Below are 22,876 nucleotides of genomic sequence, written 5' to 3'. Positions count from 1 at the left end.
GCCAACATAACCTAAACTCAAAAGCATCCTTAGCCTTTTTAACATACTACCAATTTTACACAAAAGAAATACATGCAGAAGGATAAGGCACCTTTACAAAACCTATGGGCATTTTAAGTTTAAATATAAATCCTTTTGCATATTTTCAAGTTTATTATAGAAGATTAAGTTCGCAAATTATTGCTTTTTTTCCCTCTTCTTGCAGTTTTTATATACAAGACAATTCAAGAAGCTAAATTACAATAGCTTGGGAACTTAACATCTAAATTAGTTGGCCCATTATATCATAGAACAAAAGATTACAATTTACCAAATCAGGAGCTATTGGCTGAATTGTCATAGCAGTTTGTGTACTCCTGAGGTAAAATGTTAAGAATAATGTGCAAAGATGGGAAAATAAATGACTGTGCAGTGCTCTATCTGCAAACTGGTTCTCCTACACTGCCATGTAATAAAATGTGTTGCTATGATACAAGCTGCTAAAGAAGTTCATTAAAGGCCATTAAACAAAGCTGCCAGACTTGATTCCTTTTAAAGACTGCTTATTTGATTTCAGACTGTGTATTCATAATTAGAATCCACTGAGTGAGTGATTGGAGTTCTCACCAACTCAAACATATACAGCTGAGCAAAAGCAACTCCAAATGACTGACTTTCAAAAACAAGTAACAACATCCCATCAAGACATGCATCAACATTTGGGTTTTATTGTTCAGAGAAACTAGGAGTTTTCCACCAATCTTGCAACAATGGTTGATTATGGAGGTGCAATATTGTTAACTTCTACCCAAAATGCTTCCTATATCTCTCTTAAAGATAGCAGCTCATGCTAGGCTAAATTCACAGACAAACACTTGCCTAAGGAGCCATTCTTGGTTTCCAAACCTAGGCCCAGGGTACTTATTGTGGTCAACACTGCTGATTTTCTCTAAAGCCGATACTTTCTGGTTGCTACCTCCACCAGAATAAGCATCTGGCAATTTTTTTCTTCAGCTGCAGAGAACGAATAGAGCTTTTGAATTAAATGCAGTTGCCTCAGTGATCAAATAGATTGTATATTTACCACAGAGCCACCAGGAAACCCTAAAAATGCTTTATTTTCAAGAGTAGGGCCAAACTACTGAAGATTGTAATTTGGAATTCATTGCAATGACTCTGTTTGTATTTATGATTGCAGCAGACAAAGAACAAAGAACAGTACAGCACAGGAAACAGGCCCTTCGGCCCTCCAAGCCTGCGCCGCTCCTTGGTCCAACTAGACCAATCGTTTGTATCCTTCCATTCCCAGGCTGTTCATGTGACTATCCAGGTAAGTCTTAAACGATGTCAGCGTGCCTGCCTCCACCACCCTACTTGGCAGCGCATTCCAGGCCCCCACCACCCTCTGTGTAAAAAACGTCCCTCTGATATCTGAGTTATACTTCGCCCCTCTCACCTTGAGCCCGTGACCCCTCGTGATCGTCACCTGGGAAAAAGCTTCCCACTGTTCACCCTATCTATTACCCTTCATAATCTTGTACACCTCTATTAGATCTCCCCTCATTCTCCGTCTTTCCAGGGAGAACAACCCCAGTTTACCCAATCTCTCCTCATAGCTAAGACCCTCCATACCAGGCAACATCCTGGTAAACCTTCTCTGCACTCTCTCTAACGCCTCCACGTCCTCTGGTAGTGCGGCGACCAGAACTGGACGCAGTACTCCAAATGTGGCCTAACCTGCGTTCTATACAGCTGCATTATCAGACTCCAGCTTTTATACTTGTATCTCTTTTATCTTATAAATACACAAATTTGTAGAGCTCAACTCCCATTTCCAAATTTGATCTTTTCTAAACTTATCTTAATTTAAGTGTCTGAATCAAAAGAAGCACAAATGCTAAAACAACACCACACAATTTCAGGGGACAATTTGTCAGTGCTTCAAGAAAGTCAAATCTGGATTTAATTCAACATGTTCATTCCAGATGTTCAACACATTTAAAATATTGGTGATGCACTTTGGTAAAAAAAAAAATTGTACTTCAGGGAAAGAGGGAAGGCTAGATGATGTGGAAAAGCAGAGATTGAGACGGGTGAAGTTTGAGCTCATAAGACATTAAAAGTAGCATCACAAGTGGGTAAGGCCAGAAAAATCCCAATGAATATTGGGTTTTGAGAAGATGTGCAGAATAAACAAGTCAACGTACAATGGTAAAATCTACATTAATCCTCAAATATGAGACCATTGTTTGAGTGATTTGTACACATTTGCACGCCACACAACAGCAAGGACACAGTCATTAGGAAACGAACTGGTAGGAGGCAATATAAATACAAATATATTTCCTGCCTTGGAAATATATTGGCATTCCTTCACTTGTGGTTGGGTCAAAATCCTGGAACTCTCTCCTCAACACCTGTACTGTAGCAGTTCAAGGCAGCAGCTGACCAATACCTTCTCAACGACAACAAGGAATGGGCAATAAAAGTGTTGGCCGGGCTACAACACCCTCATCTTGCAAAATGAACTAAAAAAAACTTCAAACACTCAGACAATTCTGAGGTGACTGCACGGAGATGTTCAAAATTATGAAGAGAGAGGACAGCGCAGATGCAGACAACTTCCGAAAGATATGACACAGACACAAGTTAAAAGTAAAAAATTCAGGCAAACAGCAGGAGGAACTTTCTTTTTGAAAATACAGTGTACGGGGTTGTGAAGTTAAATACCAGGGTTGTGACTGAAGATCATGAGAACTTGTACATTAGATAGATGTTTGAAGGAAAAAGGAATAAAGGCCTCAAACTTCAGATAAAAGCTACTCCTGAGGTGGAGAGGAAGCACAAACTTAGTCTGGTTAGGCTGTATGGCTGGTTTCTGTCTTATTATTTTTGTCATTTAATTTATAATTAAGGTTGTCCAACCTGAACTTTCCTTCAGTGATTTGCCTTAAAAATGCATCTTTTGGTGTGACACTAATTCTCAAATACTAAAATGTTCAATTCCCAGTCTGCCATTACCAGACCTCAGTCAGGGCAGCAGGTGTAGTGCAAATTTTCTTTTGCTACTTGGTCCAATGGCACCAAAGAGCAATCAACAAAAGCAGCCAGGTTTCTATTCCTAATTGCAATTTATTCATTTTACTCAAAAGTGCACTTTCAATTTTCTCCCTTTTCATCCTCCCCCTCCTCTACTGAAGGCTAGTACTATGCTGTTATATCCCTTAAGGCACCAACAACCCATTGTGTGTGGAGTGAACACAAGTTGACAAAGATCACTTACCCTACAGGTATTCACGCTCTTGGTTCACACATGAAGAGTGATCACGAAAAAAAGGAACTGAATAACAGTGGGCACTTGTGGAACCAGATCAGAGCAAGAGCTAGTGCTCGAGAGCTAGGAGCTTTTTCATTTTATTTTGATTATAGATCATTTTGAATCTCTGAAAAAGAAACCCTGACAGTTCATCTTCAAACTGTTTCTTACTGTCTGTTCTGCCAAACTGAAAGGTAAAGATTTTCTCAAATTAAATCAGATCTACATCAAACTACTGCAACATAGGGAAAATAACAGTGCAGTTGCCAATAATTTACAAAGTAAACCTGGGATTTTTTTAAAATTTGAATTTGTTCGGAGTTCTGTTCTTAACACGCTTTCTGAATTATCCACCTGCAGCACAATCTAGATAGAAGCCAAAGATTCACACATATCTGGTCATGCATCATTTATTCCAACTTCTGTATGTATGCTAAATCTAGGTACCTACATTTTCATAGATGCTATAATCCAAGCATGCAAATAAAGCTACACTGATGACATCGAGAAATTTCAAAAACCCACAAGGATGTGTCGCTCTTGTATTTTATGTCCAAAAATAAATAATGTGCATTGAATAAGCAATTTAAAGCATGGCAAGATAACAAAGTAGAACAACTGACACCATGTCAGTCAAAATAATGCATGTGCATAAGTCTGTGTGAATAAGCAATGCACATCAATGAATGATAGTTGAGGGAGTATTGCATGTTGTCCATACTGCTTCATCAAAAAAAGATTTTTAAAAAACAATTCTAACCTGGAAGTAGGTTCAAATTTTAATACACAAAATATCATTTCACCAATTGAGAACAATTAAGCCATCCTTACAGTCTGGTTTATACCTCCCACACCAATGTGGCTCACTTTCAACTACTCTTTGAAATAGCCTAACAATGCCACTATTGAGATGGCCTGACATTGGTGTGCTGGGACAAGTGTTGCTTGCTATTAAATAGCCCAAGCCCGAATGCAACCAAAATCTTATTGCATTCAGACACAGGCTTCATTATGCGAGGAATTGCGAATGGTGCTGAACAACAGTTATCAAACATTCCCACTTCTGATCATATGATGGAGGGAAGGTCAGTGATGAAGCAGCTGAAGATGTTTGGACCTAGGTCACAGGAACAGCCGAAGTGATGTCATCAGGCTGAAATGATTGAAGTCACATCTAGCACAACAGAAAGAGGCCAATCAATGGAGAGTTTACCCCCAATCCCAACCAATTTCAATTTTGCGAGGACTCATTGATGTTAGTCAGTCAAATGTTGGTTTGCTGTCCAGAGTGGTCACTTTCACCTCATCTTGAAGTTGGATTCTGGATTTACATTTGAATCAAGGCTATAGTGAGGTTTGCAACAGGGTGATCCTAGCAGAATCCAAATTGAATAATGTCTCACTGGTTGTTAAGAGACTAATAGTTGATACTTCGGCCAATGTCAACTTCCATGTGACGATGTAGGTTATTAGGACAGTCCTGGTCAGGATTGGATTTGTCTTTTGTTTTATGGACAGAACATATCTGGGCAATTTTCCACGTGGTTAAGTGGATGCCACCATTGATGCCAGGATGTGGTTGGGACCACTGCTTGCAACATATTCCCTTTACATAGCCATTTTTTGGTATCATGTAGAAAGAATCAAATTGGCCAAGACTGGCTGCTGTTAGGAAGACCTGGAGGTGGATTGCTTGGCACTTCTGGTTGAAGATGGTTAGAGACTTTACAACCTTGCTGCACTCCACCAACATTGAGGATGTGAATGTTCATGGTGCCACTTCCTCCCTTTAGTTATTTCCTTATCTACCACCATTCATGACTGGAATTGGCAGGACTGCAGAGTTTTAATCTAATCAGTTACTTGTAGGATCACTTGAACTATGTCCATAGTATGCTTTTTCCACTGTTTGACATGCACGTGGTGCAGCTTCACCAGTTGGCACTCATTTTTGGGTGCATCTGAATGATGCTCCTGGCATGATCTTCAACATTCCTCATTACCAGAGTTGATCTACTGGCTTGATCGTAATGGTTGAGGATACGCCAGGACCTGAGGTTAGACTATGAATACAATTCTGCTAATGATGGCCAACAGTACCTCTTGGATATTCAGTTTTGAGCTGTTGGATCTGTTCCAAATCTATCCCTTGTAGCATTGTGGTAAGGCCAAACAACACAAAGGAGTGCCCACACAGTGATCCAAGCAAGGAATCAAACCTGGGTCCGATGCTGAGAGGCAGCAGTGCTAACCACTGTGTCACCGTACCGCCCATGGTAATCAGCAGAAGGTTTCCTTGTCTATGTTTGACTAGATACCATTCAGACTTCATGGTGTTCAATGTTGAGGAATCAATACCAGTACTTGAGTATGTTCAAGGCAGGGAGACACAGATTTTTAATCAGTAAGGGAATCAAGGGTTGTGGGGATAAGACGAGAAAGAGGATTATCACATTAGATCAGACATGATCTCATTGAATGGCGTAGGAGACCCAATGGGCCAAATGGCTATTTCTGCCCCCCATGTCATATGGAATCCCAAAGCCACTCCCTCCCAATTATGAGTGACGGCCTCTAACACCTGGTCAATGGTAAGCAATAAGTGGCTTGCAATCATTACATGCACAGTACAGATTGTACTGGCTGTCTCATTGAGCAGGGGAATATGCACAGAGGAGTGCTGAACACATTATGAGCATCACCAGGTAGAACCAAGGCTAGCTGTAAGCATGTGGCAAGTTCAGCTTTGCCTAAGTGGGGGGATTCTTTTTCTCAATATTTTAAGTACTACATACTTAATACAAAGAAAGGGTAGCAAAATACAAGTTCATTTCACTAAGGTTGGGAAGAAGTACAGGTCTTGTAAAGCAGTCTCCACTTCCAGACAAGTGTCATTGTCAAACATCACACCGAGGATAGACACACTCCAGAACAAGTATCCAACATAGCCACCATCTCATTGATATCCAAGTAAAAACTTGTTTTCTCAAAACCATTAGCAAAGCACATTACACTCACATTATGAATATAATACAGCATTATAATTCAGATGGGGCAGGGGAGATGCCTCAGGTGATTACTAATCCATTTGAATACAGGTCCTTCACCAAAAATGTTTGAGAACCACTGATTTACAGGATGCAACGCAACAACACCTGGGTGCAATGTTTGACAATGACACTTGTCTGGAAGTGGAGAATGCTTTACAAGACTTGTACTTTTTCCCAACCTTAGTGAAATGAACTTGTATTTTGCTACACATTAAGTATATAGCACTTAAAATATTGAGAAAAAGACAACTCACCTTCAACACCATCTCCAAACCTGCAACTTCTTTAGTCTAGAAGGGTAGCTACTGCATGGGAACACCTCCCAACTGAAAGTTCCTCTCCAAACTCATAGAGCATCCTGACTTGTTTATATTTTGCTGTTCCTTCACCAAAATGCTGGTACACACTCTCCGACAGCACTTTGAGAATAACTTCATCACAGATTGCAGCAGTTCTCTCACCTTTTCAAGGGTAATCAGGGATGGACAATAAAATACTAGCCTTGCTACTGATGCCCACATTGTTAATGACTTCTTTTTAGAAGAGGAAAAATATTTAAAATTTGGCCTTTCAAGCAAGACAAATTTCTAAATATTTAAAATATTCTGAAACTATGATAGCTCAGATACATGCTGGAAAGCCATAAAAAAAAACTTGCAACCAGCAGCTGGAAACGGTCGTAGCATTTGGAGGTGGTGATCAAAAGTACAGTTATGGCCTTAATGTATAAATTTGCTTTCCCTATTTCTCAAGTGTTTGCTGGAAAAAAAGTGAAGTCGACAATGGAATTTAGAATTTCCCAATGTCATCACCTTAACACTAAGTAATCGAACGCAAGTTCTGAAAGTAAATATTAAAACATCATTGCATATAAATACATTTTTAAAAACATTGACAATTGTTTGAACTCAACAAAAGAGGCAACTGCAAAAGACAGACGAAGAATTTTGAATGTAAACCATATTATGAATTGGGGTCATCTTTAGCCTACTGTAACTATCTCACACTAGGCACACCTGGACTTTAAGGTTACATGTTAACACACAGTTAATGTTATCCAAATATTTTAATCCTTTAGCGTACTTAATCAACTTCATACTACTTCAAGTACATCTGGCAGAAATGAAAAAGTTTCATGTTAGCTAGATTTCCACATTTTCTCATTGTCATTTATTTTCACCTCATGCTGGTGCAAAATAAACCAGCCTATTAAATGGCTAAATCACATCAGTCTTCTACTGATTGAGAAAGAATAATTAGAGAAAAATCAACTGATATTACTCAAGCATCAAATATAAAACACAAATATACTTTCCACAACTATAATTAATTAAATCTGCTTTAGTATAATTGCACCCTATTTACGCAGCAACCCATTGCAGTTTGTTAGATTATTATTTTTCCCCTAAACACAACAAAGGTCTGCTTTACACTACATTTCTTCACACTGCTGCTGTCAAAGGTTACAGCCAGAACAATGCTGCTTCAGCAGATCTATATGACATACTGGAAATTACAAGTGTACAAAGAAAAATAAGCAGCTGATTCAGAAATGGCAAAGGAGGTTCCGATCTAATCACTGCCAGAGCATTTCCAAAGACAGTACTTCTTTTTAATTTCTATATTTTAGTTTTAGAGTATTTCTTAACTTTGAAAATTATCAAACAACAGCAGTAAAATTGAGGTGGTGCATAGAATATGCAAAAGCCAAGCTGAAGACCATATAAAATGCTGAAATAAGTTATAGCGGGAAATGTTACTCTGATACAGTACTTGTTTGCCTGTGTCAAGCACAAAAACAACATAGCTTGTTCAATTGCTGATCTATGCAGAGTTAGCCAATTGCAAGCAGATGGTATTAGTCATATTAAAATTGGCATCAATGCTCCAGAGCTTAAGAAAACAAAAATCAAATAGTTCAGTCAGAGTTGCAATTCCAATTGCAATCCAGTAACCACACTTGATATCAGGTAAGGATAGTTTCAAACTCCGTATGTACCAGAAAAAGTCTCCTGACAACATCTAAGCAAGAACCATACAAATGAAGGAAAGCAGTGTTGGCAAGGTAGTCATAGATATTGTGAAGAGTCTTTGCAGAGTGGAGGACAAGTGAAAACTAACAAAAGGAAAAACTGTTACCAAGCTTTTGTTTTATTTTCAAGCTAGGAGCTAGAAGAAACATTTTAATCCTATTCTATATAATTAGTTAATCCAATAAGACATGTCAAGGGACAAAGCAATTTTTGAACTTGATAAGGAATTCCAAATCAGTTGCTACATACAAATACGTAAAAGTTGTATCAATATTAACTATTTACAAGAGATGCAAATCTAACAACTTTTAAAAAGGGATAAAAAGTAGAAAAGATGTCATACAAACTTAGGGATTGTTAGCCGGAATGTGTGGATGGGCAAACAGGAAAATTCTCTGCAAGAAAGGTTACAACAGCCCTCTAGCTTAGCTGCAATCATGAAACGTTGGGGAACACTGTCAGCATTTCATTGAAAATTAAATGTAATATTTATAAAGGAGAAATAAAATTGGCCTTAAATGCGTTTACACAAGTCAATGCTGCTGACACACACACACCAAGACACACACAATGCACTGGACCAGCAAATGGGCTCTCTATATATTATATCATGTTATGTGAAGGATAATGTTCTGCTCAAACAACAGTCAAGTGACACTAAGAACCATTATTACTGTGCTTCATTACATTAAATTATATTAAACAACCTCATACAGGCAAAGGGTTTCCTATCAACATTCGGTCAGTGAAAGCACATAGTGAATAATTTCAAACCCATCAGTTGACCAAGTAACAAATCACAGAAAAAGAGACTGCATTATCGCTGATTTACTGGCAAGGCAGTAAAGTACTACCAAATCAGCTTCATCGTAATTTATTTGCATCAAAATGCATACCGGTTTTGAAAAGAGACTCTCTCTCTCCCCCCTCCACCACCATATAATTACTTATTAGTTTGTGTTTGACCTAAAATACTTTGTGTTGTGTACACGTCAGAGACCGTGTTTGCCATGTCCCAACTGGAATAATTTAGCCAGTTGTTCCTTACTCTCTGTTGACCACTTCAAACCTATTTTCGTTTTGTGATCCCTTAATTTAAATTTTGTTCAATTTTACACATCATTGATTTTCATGGTTTTAGGCTATTTTGTGTGTAAGCACTCACAATGAGGTGAAAATCTTATATCTTGTAAAACAAATCCTTCAACAAAACAGAAATTTAACAGATTAGAAAAATAAGTTGAGACAGATACAGTTAGTTTCTATGTGAATTACATACATGATTTCTTTAAGTTACATAATGCAATTAATTAATTTTCTTGATTGAAACCAGTCAATTTATAGCAAGTTTTTGTATTAGATTAACTAACAGTTTGATATGACTCAAAATACTTGTTAGCCGAACATTTAAAGAAATGAAACATTCACATTCAAATCCAGAACAAAAACTTTTAGCCTTCTAGGTACTGGAGAAGAAATATAAAAGCCTCAAACTTTTCAAAGCTCATTCTCTCAGAACATGACTAACACTACAATAGTTTACGATTTATTTCAACTGGTAATTTAGAATAAAATATGAACAGTGAATGAAGTGGTCAAGTAGTTCACAACAGATCTATGACATGCTAAGTAATGATAAATCTTTTCTCAGCACTTCAAAGATGCAAAAAAATCATGGTTAACAAATCTGGTTAAATTGTGGTACCATGTGATCAGGGTAGAGAAAAATCCAGAATCTCGTGTGCATAAACATTCTTCTAAACTTCAGCATGAATGTTAGTTATGGTACTTCATTAGAGACTCATGTTTTCCAAGCGCAGTTCAAAATGACAAAAAAGTTGTTTCTAAGATACTTTTGCTAACTTGGAAATAAACCACTAAAAACAGACTCCCCAGCAGCTCTGAGTAAATAAAACACAATGATAGAGTTACCGGAGGTAAGAAATTTCCAGTTTCAATTCTGGGTTCAATCACTAATTCGTGCTTAGTAAATGCTTTAAGAGGTAGAGGGACTTAACTATTAACTCTGACCGAAAAAGTGCATGTGTGTATATTAGTGTGAAGCTTCTCTTCTCATGATCAAACTGCCCATTAATACTTATTGTTTAATTTCACTTGTGAAGAATGACCATTTGGACATGGTATTGGAAAGCTACTGGTTAGCATAAAATCATACTCCAGTGGAAGTAAGCACTTTCTTAGATAGAAACATTCATCCATTTGTATATGCAGGAAAGTAGTTAATTTGCCCTTTACAGTTCATTATGAAATTTTAATGTAACAAAGCACTTCAAAATAGTTACCTGAGTTATTATTGAGCGTACTTGGTCAAAAATTCCCATGCTCATGCCACCCAAGTAAAAGTTTGAATAAAGTAGAAGCAAACATTGCAGTTTTTGGGACACATTTTTTATTCTAACTACAATACAAAAATGCTGAGTGATCAAAAAAAGCCTTCCTCCACAATTGGGGGTGGGAGACATTTTTGGTGAATTAAAAAACTGATTTGATAACCGTAAGTGATCATAACCAGCAGCCTATAATGCTCTCTTCTTTTGCTGCCCCCCCCCCCAACAAAACACACAAAATATCAACGCGATCAAAATGGTAATGTTAAGCGTGAATGAGGCCCCATCCCCCTCCACATTTCAGATTGCGATTTCTTCATCCCATAGTTTTCTCCATGTTAGGAAAAAACACAACACCCCCTTACTTACAAAATGGAAGCTTCCACTACCAAATTGAATGTACTAGCAAAATAAATAAACACATAGCAAATTACTTCTCCCCAAAAAAGACAAAGTCATACTTCGCATATTTCACTATAAAACCGTTGAGCAAGATCACCGATTATCTTTACAGAAAAGCCCGTTTCGATCGCGAACGAAATTAAGATGCAGGGCTAACTTGGTGCTGCAAGCTGCATTCCAAAAGAAACAAGATCAATGGAGTTAAGAAAAACTCAATATACTGAGCCTTTGGATTTGAAATCCCTTAAAACGCTTCATGAGAATTATGGATAAGCTTGCTGGACAAGAATAAGAAGGTTAAAATTTTGATCCTTTTGCAAAAAATACAAAAATTGCTGAGAAGCTTAGTGCTGGACAGAGCCAGAGCAAGCTGTGCGTTCAATGGCATCTGTTCGTGGTGCTGAATTTTTTTCCATTGTAATAATCAGGGTTCTCCGCTAGAAGCCAAGCTCCATCAACTGCTCCAAGTATGCAAAGTCAGCCTTTGGAGTTTTCGGGCACCAACATTCACTCACTTAGACATTTTAAAATTCCTCCCAAAATTAATCAAGTCCAGATCAATACCCCGCTCATTAAATTCACACAAGCGAAGAAAAAGGAAAGTGATGCTGACCCAGAATCAACCGCTTACACGTCAAATCAGAACAAGGAGACGGCAAGTAAGAGCAATGTAACTCAATAAAAACCACAAATAAACTATTTAAAAGCATTCCGGCAAGAATTGGGATGGGGAAGTTGACGATAGAAACCGGGATTATAAAGTTAACGTGCACATTAGTTGCCAGATTTTCCCCTTCCCTTTTCATACTTGGAAAATATGTCGAGCTATCCAAAATGGACGCCTCAGAATCTGCCAACTTAAAACACACGCCACAACTTCACTTCGTCTGAAAGCAAACTCATCTCCACATATAAACCAAGATTTTAACTTCAGCTGTTCATCTACACGTACATCGCTTTCGCTACACATTGTGCAACCTTGCAAAGGTTGCATATTCATTGTTAACAACTCCCCATCCCTCCCTCCCTTCCCCCAGTTACTTTTAGTGAAACTCATCGCAAATGTTAAATCGGTACTGTGCACATCAATACATGGCCAAGAACTAAACCAGTTTCTTACTTGTTTCTCACTAAGAGATGTTATTCGGGACTGTCTTTCGTGGAGCTGTTTCTTAAGTTCTCCGTTCTGAGGGAAAAAATATTTATTTTTTTAAAAAATGACACGTCTGCGATATGACATGGGCGGAAAAATTAATACTTGCGTCCTTTTAAATACAACGCGGTGTTAACGACTACTGTTTAATATGCACACTCTCCACAGCTATGCTGACTAGCAAATGAGATCTGCACTGATAAAGTTTCTGATGGTCTTCACGAGCACACAGGATAAAGAAAAGACTTAAAAGAAGCAGCTCTTTTACCTGTGGATCTTGCTTCATCTGTGCAACTAGTTTCTAAAAACAAAAAAAAATCAGAATATTGATATGATTTTAATAGAAAAAGGTCAAAGAGCAGTAGAAGTTATCATGATTGGGAGGAACAAAGAGGCACGCAAACACTGAGTCAGTTTGGAGCATCTCATAAATATTCAAGTCTCGTACTAATCTCCTCAGCACACACACACACACACACAAGCCAACCGCAATATTACTCCAAATCTCTGAACTCAAAAAAACACCAGCAGAAACTAGTCTGAAAGTTAAAGATCTTGGATGCAAACAAGCTGGCCGGTGAGTTATGGCCATTTAATTGATCCTTGAACCCCAAAAGCGCCGCTCAGAAATGCCCAGCTTTATTCTGGTTTGACTCCTTCTCTTCCCCTCATTCTCCCTTCTCCAGATAGAGGAGTGAGAAGGGCTTTTCTTTTACCTGGTGACACTGGATTTCTACTTTCAGCGCGTCTTGAAGGCTCTGCATCTCCATGGCTGGACTTCAAAAGCACTTTTTCAACACACTTTGAATCCAAACGAAATGAAGTTAGTTGTTTGTGTGCGTGCGGGGTGGCTGGCTGGCTGGCGTGGATGTTTCTCACCCCCCCCTTCTCTCACGGGCGCCTCTGCGATAATCAGAAAATAACTTACAAACAGCTCCGAGAGAGATAAATAAATAAAAAAATCAGCCGGCAATAAACAATCGAAAGAACAAGTAGACACAGTCTGCAAAGCAAGTTCTTTGCCTCTCTTTGCCAGTACGGACACAGGACTCATCACTCACTTTACGCCATTTTTCACAAAACTCTCCCGAAAACAAGTCGAGGAGAAGGGAGGGGGCGGGCCGGCCGGCCGGGGGGGCTCCGGTCGGCCTCAGCCGCACCGATGCCCGAAGCTGCGAGGCTGCCGGCGCTGCGGGCCGCGACTTTTCCGTTAACGGTTTGAGCGGCTGAATCCGGGGGAACTATATTCCGCGGGTGCGAGCGCGCCGGGATTTCACTTTGCCTCGAGGAAAAGTTGTGCCTCGGCTGCCAATGCTAATGCCGAGGACCCGGATGGAGCGATGGAACCCTGCCGGAGCAGCCCAAGTGCGCACGCGCGCTCCCATCACCACCACCACCCCCCCAACTCAGCAACTGCACACATTTTGCAACTAACTTTAGCAGTTGCATGCTTAGCATTCTGTTCAATAGTCTGAACGCACACACATATATACTTAAAAGCATTTGAAAAGTTTTTTTTTTAAATTAGGTATTGTGAATCTGAGAAGGAACTGAAATTGAATAACTCCAGTTTTATTCATGGGAGGCTCTACCTTGTTTCAAAGTGCACTTCCTAATCCCAATGCAGCAAATATTTTGTGGTGGAGATTTAAATGTTTTAAGCTTTTATTCAGAGCTTGGGGGGGGGGATTGAAAATAGTTTACGATGCACTTTTCATCCTGTGGCAAAAAAATTAACCCACTGGGTTGATAAGATTTTTGTTGTACAATGGTGGAGAATTTTCGTGCGTTGGAGCCTACTGTATTTTTTGGGGGGGGGGGGGCAGGAGTTGAAGGAATAAAAGGCCATAAGTTTGTTTTTTTTCCAGAATTTGTGTAATTTCATTTTGCAAATCTAAATTTGCAGAGCAGGGCCCGTGAATTTGCATCAAAAGCAACTTAATTAACACTTGGGAGGGGGGGGGGTTTAATATCAGCCTCTAGTTTGATGGACGGCTTGTGTGTTCAATCAGAAAGCGCCAGCGGCTTCTTGTAGGCGGGGGGCCTGCTCCTTTTGGCTGATTGCATGGCTCTACACGCATGCGCCTGCCTTTTAATTACATTGTTACGCACCCATTTTCTTCTCTCTTCCCCCCCCCCCCCAAAAAAAAAGGAAGAAAAATAAAAGAACAAGTTGCAGCCTTTCAACATCAGGCTGCCAGCTGAGCTTCCCCGGGACTGCATGATGGATACTTTATTTTATCCAAAGTCTCTCTCCCTCTCTTTGTTTCCTCCATTCCGTCAAGTTTGATTCATTAGTTGCAGTTTAACGGGGAGGAAGATTGCAGTTTTTTTTTAAAAAAGGAAGGAAACAACAAAAAAAATGATTAGAATGACAGAGTGTGAGCCAGGTCTGTTGCAAGGGCACCGCTCTCGGCCAATCACAAGTTGCGCCGCATCCAGGGAACGTTCCGAAATGGAATGTTGGGTGACGTCAGCGCGCCAATCAGCGCCGAGCGGGGGCGGGACTTGGCGTGAAGTAAAGTAACAGAGTTGCGAGAAAGAGAGATTAGGCTGGAAAGCTCTGGCTTTGACGTCTCTCTGAGTACTGATGCGAATGAGCCTCTTTAACACCATAAATGGTGGAAAGCAACACACATTCCCCAAATATCAATTGCAGTCTCCACATCCCTGCTCAGGAGGAGGAGGAGGGGGGAAATAGGCGTTTACTTTCTAACGAATGAATGCTGCTCTCCAGCACCGTGTAGCCTGATTTTCTTTTTTTTTATATATATACAAAAGAGTGCCGGCTGCTGAAGCTAACCCAACTAAACACTGTGCAACAGCTCAGTTTAGGAAACAACCTTGTGGCAGGGAGAGAGAGAGAGGGGGGGAATAACGTCTTTGAAAATAGCCAAGAAAATTGATTCTCCTAACTAAAGCAGCCCGGAGTTGAGGCGGGCCACTGTTAGCATAATCTTGTGCATTTTGTGTTAGCTGCTGAAGCTCTAAATGGAGGGCATAGTAATGTAGAGAGAGAGAGGGCGTGGATAGAAACATTCCGAATATGCATTTACCGTCTTGTGTACGTTAAATGACGTTATGATTACCTTGCAAGTAACGTGCCGCAGATCCTTTTGTTGAAATGATAAAACATTCCGGTTCCTTCTAAAGGTTTATGGAATTATTCATGACATATGGAAATTAATATGATCTCAGCCCCCATCCCCCTCCTAACCTTGGATCGACAGTGCGACTGCTCTTGTTCAGTTATGTTACTTTTCATTCCATGGGTACGTGGTGAAACTCTGGAGCTCCTCTCTTAAACGCCCATTTTTGCTGTTACCTTTGAACTTCATCGACTTTCAGCACATTTATACAGCAAAGTCAATATTGCAGCCTTCTTTATTGAGTCTCTGGTTGCGTAAAATAAACGCCATTGCATGCACATAAAGTAAGTAGTATCAAAACCAAATAGAAGAGAAAAAGCCACCCCTTCCCCGTAAAATGGCATTGTGGTAAAGATGTATTTAAGAATTGAATGGAAAATTATCTAGCCTTACACACAAAGTAACATTTCTAACCCAAAATTGTCCTCCAAGATACTAAAAATATGTAAGGCCTCTTTTAAATGCTTATAATAATTTTGTTCTAATAATATTTAGTTTATATTTCAACTCTGCAGTTACATTGATACATCAGGAGGATGTTCCAGGTGTACATATATTTTTGGCAAGTTTTCATCGGTAGCATAAATTGAAATTTCACAGCATCATAGAATTGTTATAGCACTTGAGCCCATTTCACCCATTGTCTGTGTTGGCTCTCCACACGAGCAATGCACCTATTGCCATTCCCTCACATGCTCCCCATAATCTCACACTTTCATCTTTTTCAGATAATCCAATTCTCTCATGAATACCTCAGTTGAACAGCCTCCACCACACTCATGGGCAACGCATTCCAGGTCTTAATCACTCATTACGCGAAAAAGTTTCTTCTCGTATCTCCATTGTTTCTTTTGCTAATTATTTTAAATCTGGGCCTCTCATTTGCGATTCTTCTACAAGCGGGAACGGATTTTGCCGATCTATCCTCATGACTTTGAATACCTCTATCAAATCTCCTTTCAATGTTCTTCAAAGAAAATAGTCCCAATTTTTCCACTCTGTCTATGTAACTGAGGTTTCTCATCTTTGAAACATTCTTATGACTTTTTTCTGCGCTGTCTCCAATGCCTTCACATCTTTCCTAAAGTCAGCACTTAGAACTGGGCGCAACACTCCAGTTGAGGCTGAACCAGTGTTTTATATAAGTTTAACATAACCTCCTAGCACTTGTACTCAATGCCCCCATTAATAAAACCTGGGATACTATAAGTTTATTCATTGCTCTCTCAACCTGTCCTGCCACCCTCAATGACTTATGCACATATACACCTAAATCCCTCTGCTCCTGCACCCCCATGAGAATTGTATCCTTTATTTTATATTGTCTCTCCATGTTCTTCCTCCTCAAATGAATCACTTCACACTTCTGCGCAGAAAATTGAGTCTTTGCTCTACGTTTGCTAGTCGGTGGCACGATGGCACAGTGGTTAGCACTGCTGCTTCACAGCGCCAGGGACCCAGGTTTGATTACTGGCTTGGGTCACTGTCTGTGCAGAGTCTGCACGTCCTCCCCATGTCTGTGGGTTTCTTCCGGGTGCTCTGGTTTCCTCCCACAGTCTGAAAGATGTGCTGGTTGGGTGCATTGACCATGCTAAATTCACCCTGATGTACCCGAACAGGTGCCAGAGTGTGGCGACTAGGGGATTTTCACAGTAACTTCATTGCAGTGTTAATGTAAACCCACTTGGGACTGATAAGTAAACTTTAAAATTTCAAAGTTATTGCTATAGCATGGTGCTGTAATCTGCCTGTTGAGAACAGATATGAAATATTTCAGCATGTCCAAAGTCTAAATTGATTGAGACCACATTTAAAACCTGTGTTCAAAGCAAATAAAATGTGCCTTTAAAAATCAATGGCTATGAAAAGTGTTAAAAATGACCATTTAAATTGTATATATACATATATCTGAAATATTAAAGTTTATCTACTTATGCAGATACCAACTTCATTATCTTTGCATAACAATCTTAATATGCTAGGTACCTTCAAGCTGTGACATGAAACTGATTAGAAAGAATGAAGTGAATTTATATCATGTCTTATTGCATTCTCACGGTACCTCAAAATGCTCCATAAACAATGAATTACATCTTGAAGTACAGTGACTGTTGGTATGTAGACAATAACATTCTGATTGTTGAGAAGGAGCACATTTCCACATTAGCAGAATAATACTTGCATTATAAGATGCAAAACCTGTATAAAACAATATTGATCGCCCTTGAGAAGGTGGTGATGATCTGCCTTTTTGAATATCTGCAGCCCATGTGATATAGGTACACCACAGTGCTGTTAGGTAAGAAGTTCCAGAGTTTTGAATGAGCGACAGTGAAGGAATGGCAATATAATTCCAAGTCAGGATGATGTGGGACTTAGATGGGAACTTGCAGTTAGTGGTATTCTCATGTGTCTGTTGCCCTTATCCTTCAAGGTGAGCAAGGTTGTGGGTTTGGAAGGTGCTGTTGAAGGATCCTTGGTGAGTTGCTGCAGCGCGTCTTGTAAATGGTACACATGGCTGCTGCTGTGCTTTGGAGGGAGTAATGCTAAAGATAATGGATGGGATGCTAATCAAGCTGGCCGTTTTGTCCCAGATACTGTCCAGCTTCTTGAGTGCTGTTGGATCTGCAATTATTGAGGAAAGTGAAGAATATTCCATTGTACCCCAAACTTGTGACTTTGTAGATGCTGGACAGGCTTTGGGGAGTGAGGAGGTGAATTACTCACTGCAGAATTCCCAGCCTTTGACCTGCTCTGGCAGCCAGAGTATTTGAGATGTGGAGATGCCGGCGTTGGACTGGGGTAAACACAGTAAGAAGTCTCACACCAGGTTAAAGTCCAACAGGTTTATTGGTAGCAAAAGTCACTAGCTTTCGGAGCGCTGCTCCTTCGTCAGGTAAGTGGGAGTTCTGTTCACAAACAGGGCATATAAAGACACAAACTCAATTTACAAAATAATGGTTGGAATGTGAGTCTGTACAGGTAATCAAGTCTTAAAGGTACAGACAATGTGAGTGGAGAGAGGGTTAAGCACAAGTTAAAAAGATGTGTATTGTTCTCAACAGGAATTGGACTCCTCCGGAAGGCTGCTGCCCTCGACTTGACATGTATGCCTAAGCCATCAGGAGGTGCGTCAACACCAGATTCATCAGCCGCACTCACAAGCCAGCCCCGAACATCACCCAAGCACAACGCAACGCCATCCGCGCTCTCAAGACCAACAGCAACATTGTCATCAAACCAGCAGACAAAGGAGGGGCCATCGTCATACTGAACAGAACGGATTACTGCAAAGAAGTGTACCGACAACTGAACAATGAGGAACACTACAGACAGTTACCCGCAGATCCGACCAAAGAACACACCCGTCAACTCAACAGACTGATCAAGACTTTTGATCCGGACCTTCAGAACACCCTCCGTGCTCTCATCCCACGTACTCCCCGCGTTGGAGATCTCTACTGCCTCCCGAAGATACACAAGGCAAACATACCCGGCCGTCCCATCGTATCAGGCAATGGGACCCTGTGCGAGAACCTCTCCGGCTACGTCGAGGGCATCCTGAAACCCATTGAATAAAGAACCCCCAGCTTTTGTTGCAACACTACGGACTTCCTACAGAAACTCAGCACACATGGAGCAGTTGAACCAGGAGCACTCCTCGTCACAATGGATGTCTCGGCACTCTACACCAGCATCCCCCATGACGATGGCATTGCTGCAACTGCCTCAGTACTCAACGCCGACAACTGCCAGTCTCTAGATGCAATTTTACAACTCATCCGCTTCATCCTGGACCACAATGTTTTCACCTTCAACAACCAGTTCTTCATCCAGACACACGGAACAGCCATGGGGACCAAATTCGCACCTCAATATGCCAACATCTTCGTGCCCAGGTTCGAACAAGACCTCTTCACCGCACAGGACCTTCAACCAATGCTATACACTAGATACATTGATGACATTTTCTTCCTTTGGACTCATGGTGAACAATCACTGAAACAACTATATGATGACATCAACAAGTTCCATCCCACCATCAGACTCACCACGGACTACTCTCCAGAATCGGTTGCATTCTTGGACACACGCATCTAAGAAATAAGAACATAAGAAATAGGAGCAGGAGTAGGCCATCTAGCCCCTCGAGCCTGCCCCGCCATTCAATAAGATCATGGCTGATCTGACGTGGATCAGTACCACTTACCCGCCTGATCCCCATAACCCTTAATTCCCTTACCGATCAGGAATCCATCCATCCGCGCTTTAAACATATTCAGCGAGGTAGCCTCCACCACCTCAGTGGGCAGAGAATTCCAGAGATTCACCACCCTCTGGGAGAAGAAGTTCCTCCTCAACTCCGTCTTAAACCGACCCCCCTTTATTTTGAGGCTGTGTCCTCTAGTTTTAACTTCCTTACTAAGTGGAAAGAATCTCTCCGCCTCCACCCTATCCAGCCCCCGCATTATCTTATAAGTCTCCATAAGATCCCCCCTCATCCTTCTAAACTCCAACGAGTACAAACCCAATCTCCTCAGCCTCTCCTCATAATCCAAACCCCTCATCTCCGGTATCAACCTGGTGAACCTTCTCTGCACTCCCTCCAATGCCAATATATCCTTCCTCATATAAGGGGACCAATACTGCACACAGTATTCCAGCTGCGGCCTCACCAATGCCCTGTACAGGTGCATCAAGACATCCCTGCTTTTATATTCTATCCCCTTCGCAATATAGGCCAACATCCCATTTGCCTTCTTGATCACTTGTTGTACCTGCAGACTGGGCTTTTGCGTCTCATGCACAAGGACCCCCAGGTCCCTTTGCACGGTAGCATGTTTTAATTTGTTTCCATTGAGATAGTAATCCCATTTGTTATTATTTCCTCCAAAGTGTATAACCTCGCATTTCTCAACGTTATACTCCATTTGCCATATCCTCGCACACTCACTCAGCCTGTCCAAATCTCTCTGCAGATCTTCTCCGTCCTCCACACGATTCACTTTTCCACTTATCTTTGTGTCGTCTGCAAACTTCGTTACCCTACACTCCGTCCCCTCCTCCAGATCATCTATATAAATGGTAAATAGTTGCGGCCCGAGTACCGATCCCTGCGGCACGCCACTAGTTACCTTCCTCCAACCGGAAAAACACCCATTTATTCCGACTCTTTGCTTCCTGTCGGATAGCCAGTCCCCAATCCACTTTAACACACTACCCCCAACTCCGTGTGCCCTAATCTTCTTCAGTAGCCTTTTATGGGGCACCTTATCAAACGCCTTTTGGAAATCCAAAAACACCGCATCCACCGGTTCTCCTCCATCAACCGCCCTAGTCACATCTTCATAAAAATCCAACATGTTCGTCAAGCACGACTTTCCCCTCATGAATCCATGCTGCGTCTGATTGATCGAACCATTTCTATCCAGATGCCCTGCTATCTCTTTAATAATGGATTCCAGCATTTTCCCTACTACAGACGTTAAGCTGACCGGCCTATAGTTACCCGCCTTTTGTCTCCTTCCTTTTTTAAACAGCGGCGTAACATTAGCCGTTTTCCAATCAACCGGCACTACCCCAGAATGCAACGAGTTTTGATAAATAATCACTAACGCATCCACTATTACCTCTGACATTTCTTTCAATACCCTGGGATGCATTCCATCCGGACCCGGGGACTTATCCACCTTCAGTCCCATTAGTCTACCCAGCACTGCCTCTCTGGTAACATTAATTGTATTAAGTATTTCTCCTGCTGCCAACCCTCTATCGTTAATATTTGGCAAACTATTTGTGTCCTCCACCGTGAAGACCGACACAAAAAACTTATTTAAAGACTCAGCCATATCCTCATTTCCCACTATTAACTCCCCCCTCTCGTCCTCCAAGGGTCCAACATTCACTCTAGCCACTCTATTCCTTTTTATATATTTATAAAAACTTTTACTATCATTTTTTATATTAATTGCTAGCCGAGCTTCATAGTCTATCCTTCCTTTCTTTATCGCTTTCTTAGTCTCTCTTTGTTGTTTCTTAAATTTTTCCCAATCACTTGTTTCTCCACTATTTTTGGCCACTCTGTACGCAGCTGTTTTTATTTTAATACTCTCCTTTATTTCCTTCGTTATCCACGGCTGGTTCTAATATGTTCTCCATCAAGGACGATCACCTCAGCACTTCACTGTACCGCAAGTCCACGGATAACCTCACGATGCTCCACTCCTCCAGCTTCCACCCTAAACACGTTAAAGAAGCCATCCCCTACGGACAAGCCCTCCGTATACACAGGATCTGCTCAGATGAGGAGGATCACAACAGACAACCGCACAATCTCAAACAGACCATTGTCCGCAGCAAACTACCCAGCCTTCAGAAGAACAGTGATCACAACACCACACAACCCTGCCACAGCAACTTCTGCAAGACGTGCCGGATCATCGACATGGATGCCATCATCTCACATGAGAACACCATCCACCAGGTACACGGTACATACACTTGCAACTCGGCCAACGTTGTCTACCTGATACGCTGCAGGAAAGGATGTCCCGAGGCATGGTACATTGGGGAGACCATGCAGACGCTACAACAACGGATGAATGAACACCCTCGACAATCACCAGGCAAGGAGGTTCTCTTCCTGTTGGGGAACACTTCAGCGGTCACAGGCATTCGGCCTCTGATCTTCAGGTAAGCGTTCTCCAAAGCGGCCTTCACGACACACGACAACGCAGAGTTGCTGAGCAGAGACTGATAGCCAAATTCCGCACACATGAGGATGGCCTCAACCAGGATCTTGGGTTCAATGACACGCTATCTGTAACCCCCACAACTTGCCTGGGCTTGCAAAATCTCACGAACTGTCCTGGCTGGAGACAATACACATCTCTTTAACCTGTGCTTAACGCTCTCTCCACTCACATTGTCTATACCTTTAAGACTTGATTACCTGTAAAGACTCGCATTCCAACCATTATTTTGTAAATTGAGTTTGTGTCTTTATATGCCTTGTTTGTGAACAGAACTCCCACTTACCTGACGAAGGAGCAGCGCTCTGAAAGCTAGTGGCTTTTGCTACCAAATAAACCTGTTGGACTTTAACCTGGTGTTGTGAGACTTCTTACTGTGTTAGCCACAGTATTTATCAGGCTGGTCCAGGATATTGATAGAGGGGGAATTTAGTGATGGTAATGCCATTGAATGTTCTGTTCCTTTCTCTGTCCTCTGTTGTTTTTGCTTTTTGTCTCATGTTAGTTGACATTTCATATATTTGGTGAATCAGAATTTGAATTGGTTAGTGAAAGATTAGGTGATGATAGCCATGAGAGGAGGTACAGCCAGTGCTCTGAGCCAGCTTTAGAATGGTAGGTGCTTCATTGTCTCCCTCCTTCAATCTGTCCCTCATTCTAACATACCCTTTTCCGCCTACATTCTGTCTCCTCT

The 22,876-nt window shown here is 41.1% G+C and overlaps 1 protein-coding gene across 1 annotated transcript in view; it reads right to left on the bottom strand.

The window, feature by feature from the left end:
• Positions 1 to 13,569, bottom strand: part of phf21b (PHD finger protein 21B) — a 220,898-nt gene extending 207,329 nt beyond the window's left edge. Inside the window, exons 1-4 of the mRNA XM_078220113.1 lie at positions 13,343 to 13,569; positions 12,998 to 13,184; positions 12,550 to 12,582; positions 12,249 to 12,314 (exon numbers count right to left, since the gene is read on the bottom strand). Of these exons, the coding sequence (XP_078076239.1) occupies positions 12,249 to 12,314; positions 12,550 to 12,582; positions 12,998 to 13,051 (153 nt within the window). The 5' untranslated portion in view covers positions 13,052 to 13,184; positions 13,343 to 13,569. The remainder of the gene's footprint in view (positions 1 to 12,248; positions 12,315 to 12,549; positions 12,583 to 12,997; positions 13,185 to 13,342) is intronic.
• Positions 13,570 to 22,876: the final 9,307 nt, after the last annotated feature.

This window comes from Mustelus asterias, chromosome 9 (genome assembly GCF_964213995.1).
Source record: "Mustelus asterias chromosome 9, sMusAst1.hap1.1, whole genome shotgun sequence".
In the NCBI taxonomy this organism is placed as follows: Eukaryota; Metazoa; Chordata; class Chondrichthyes; order Carcharhiniformes; family Triakidae; genus Mustelus; species Mustelus asterias.
Note: the sequence above shows the minus strand (reverse complement) of the source record. Positions and strands in the feature narration are given on the sequence as shown.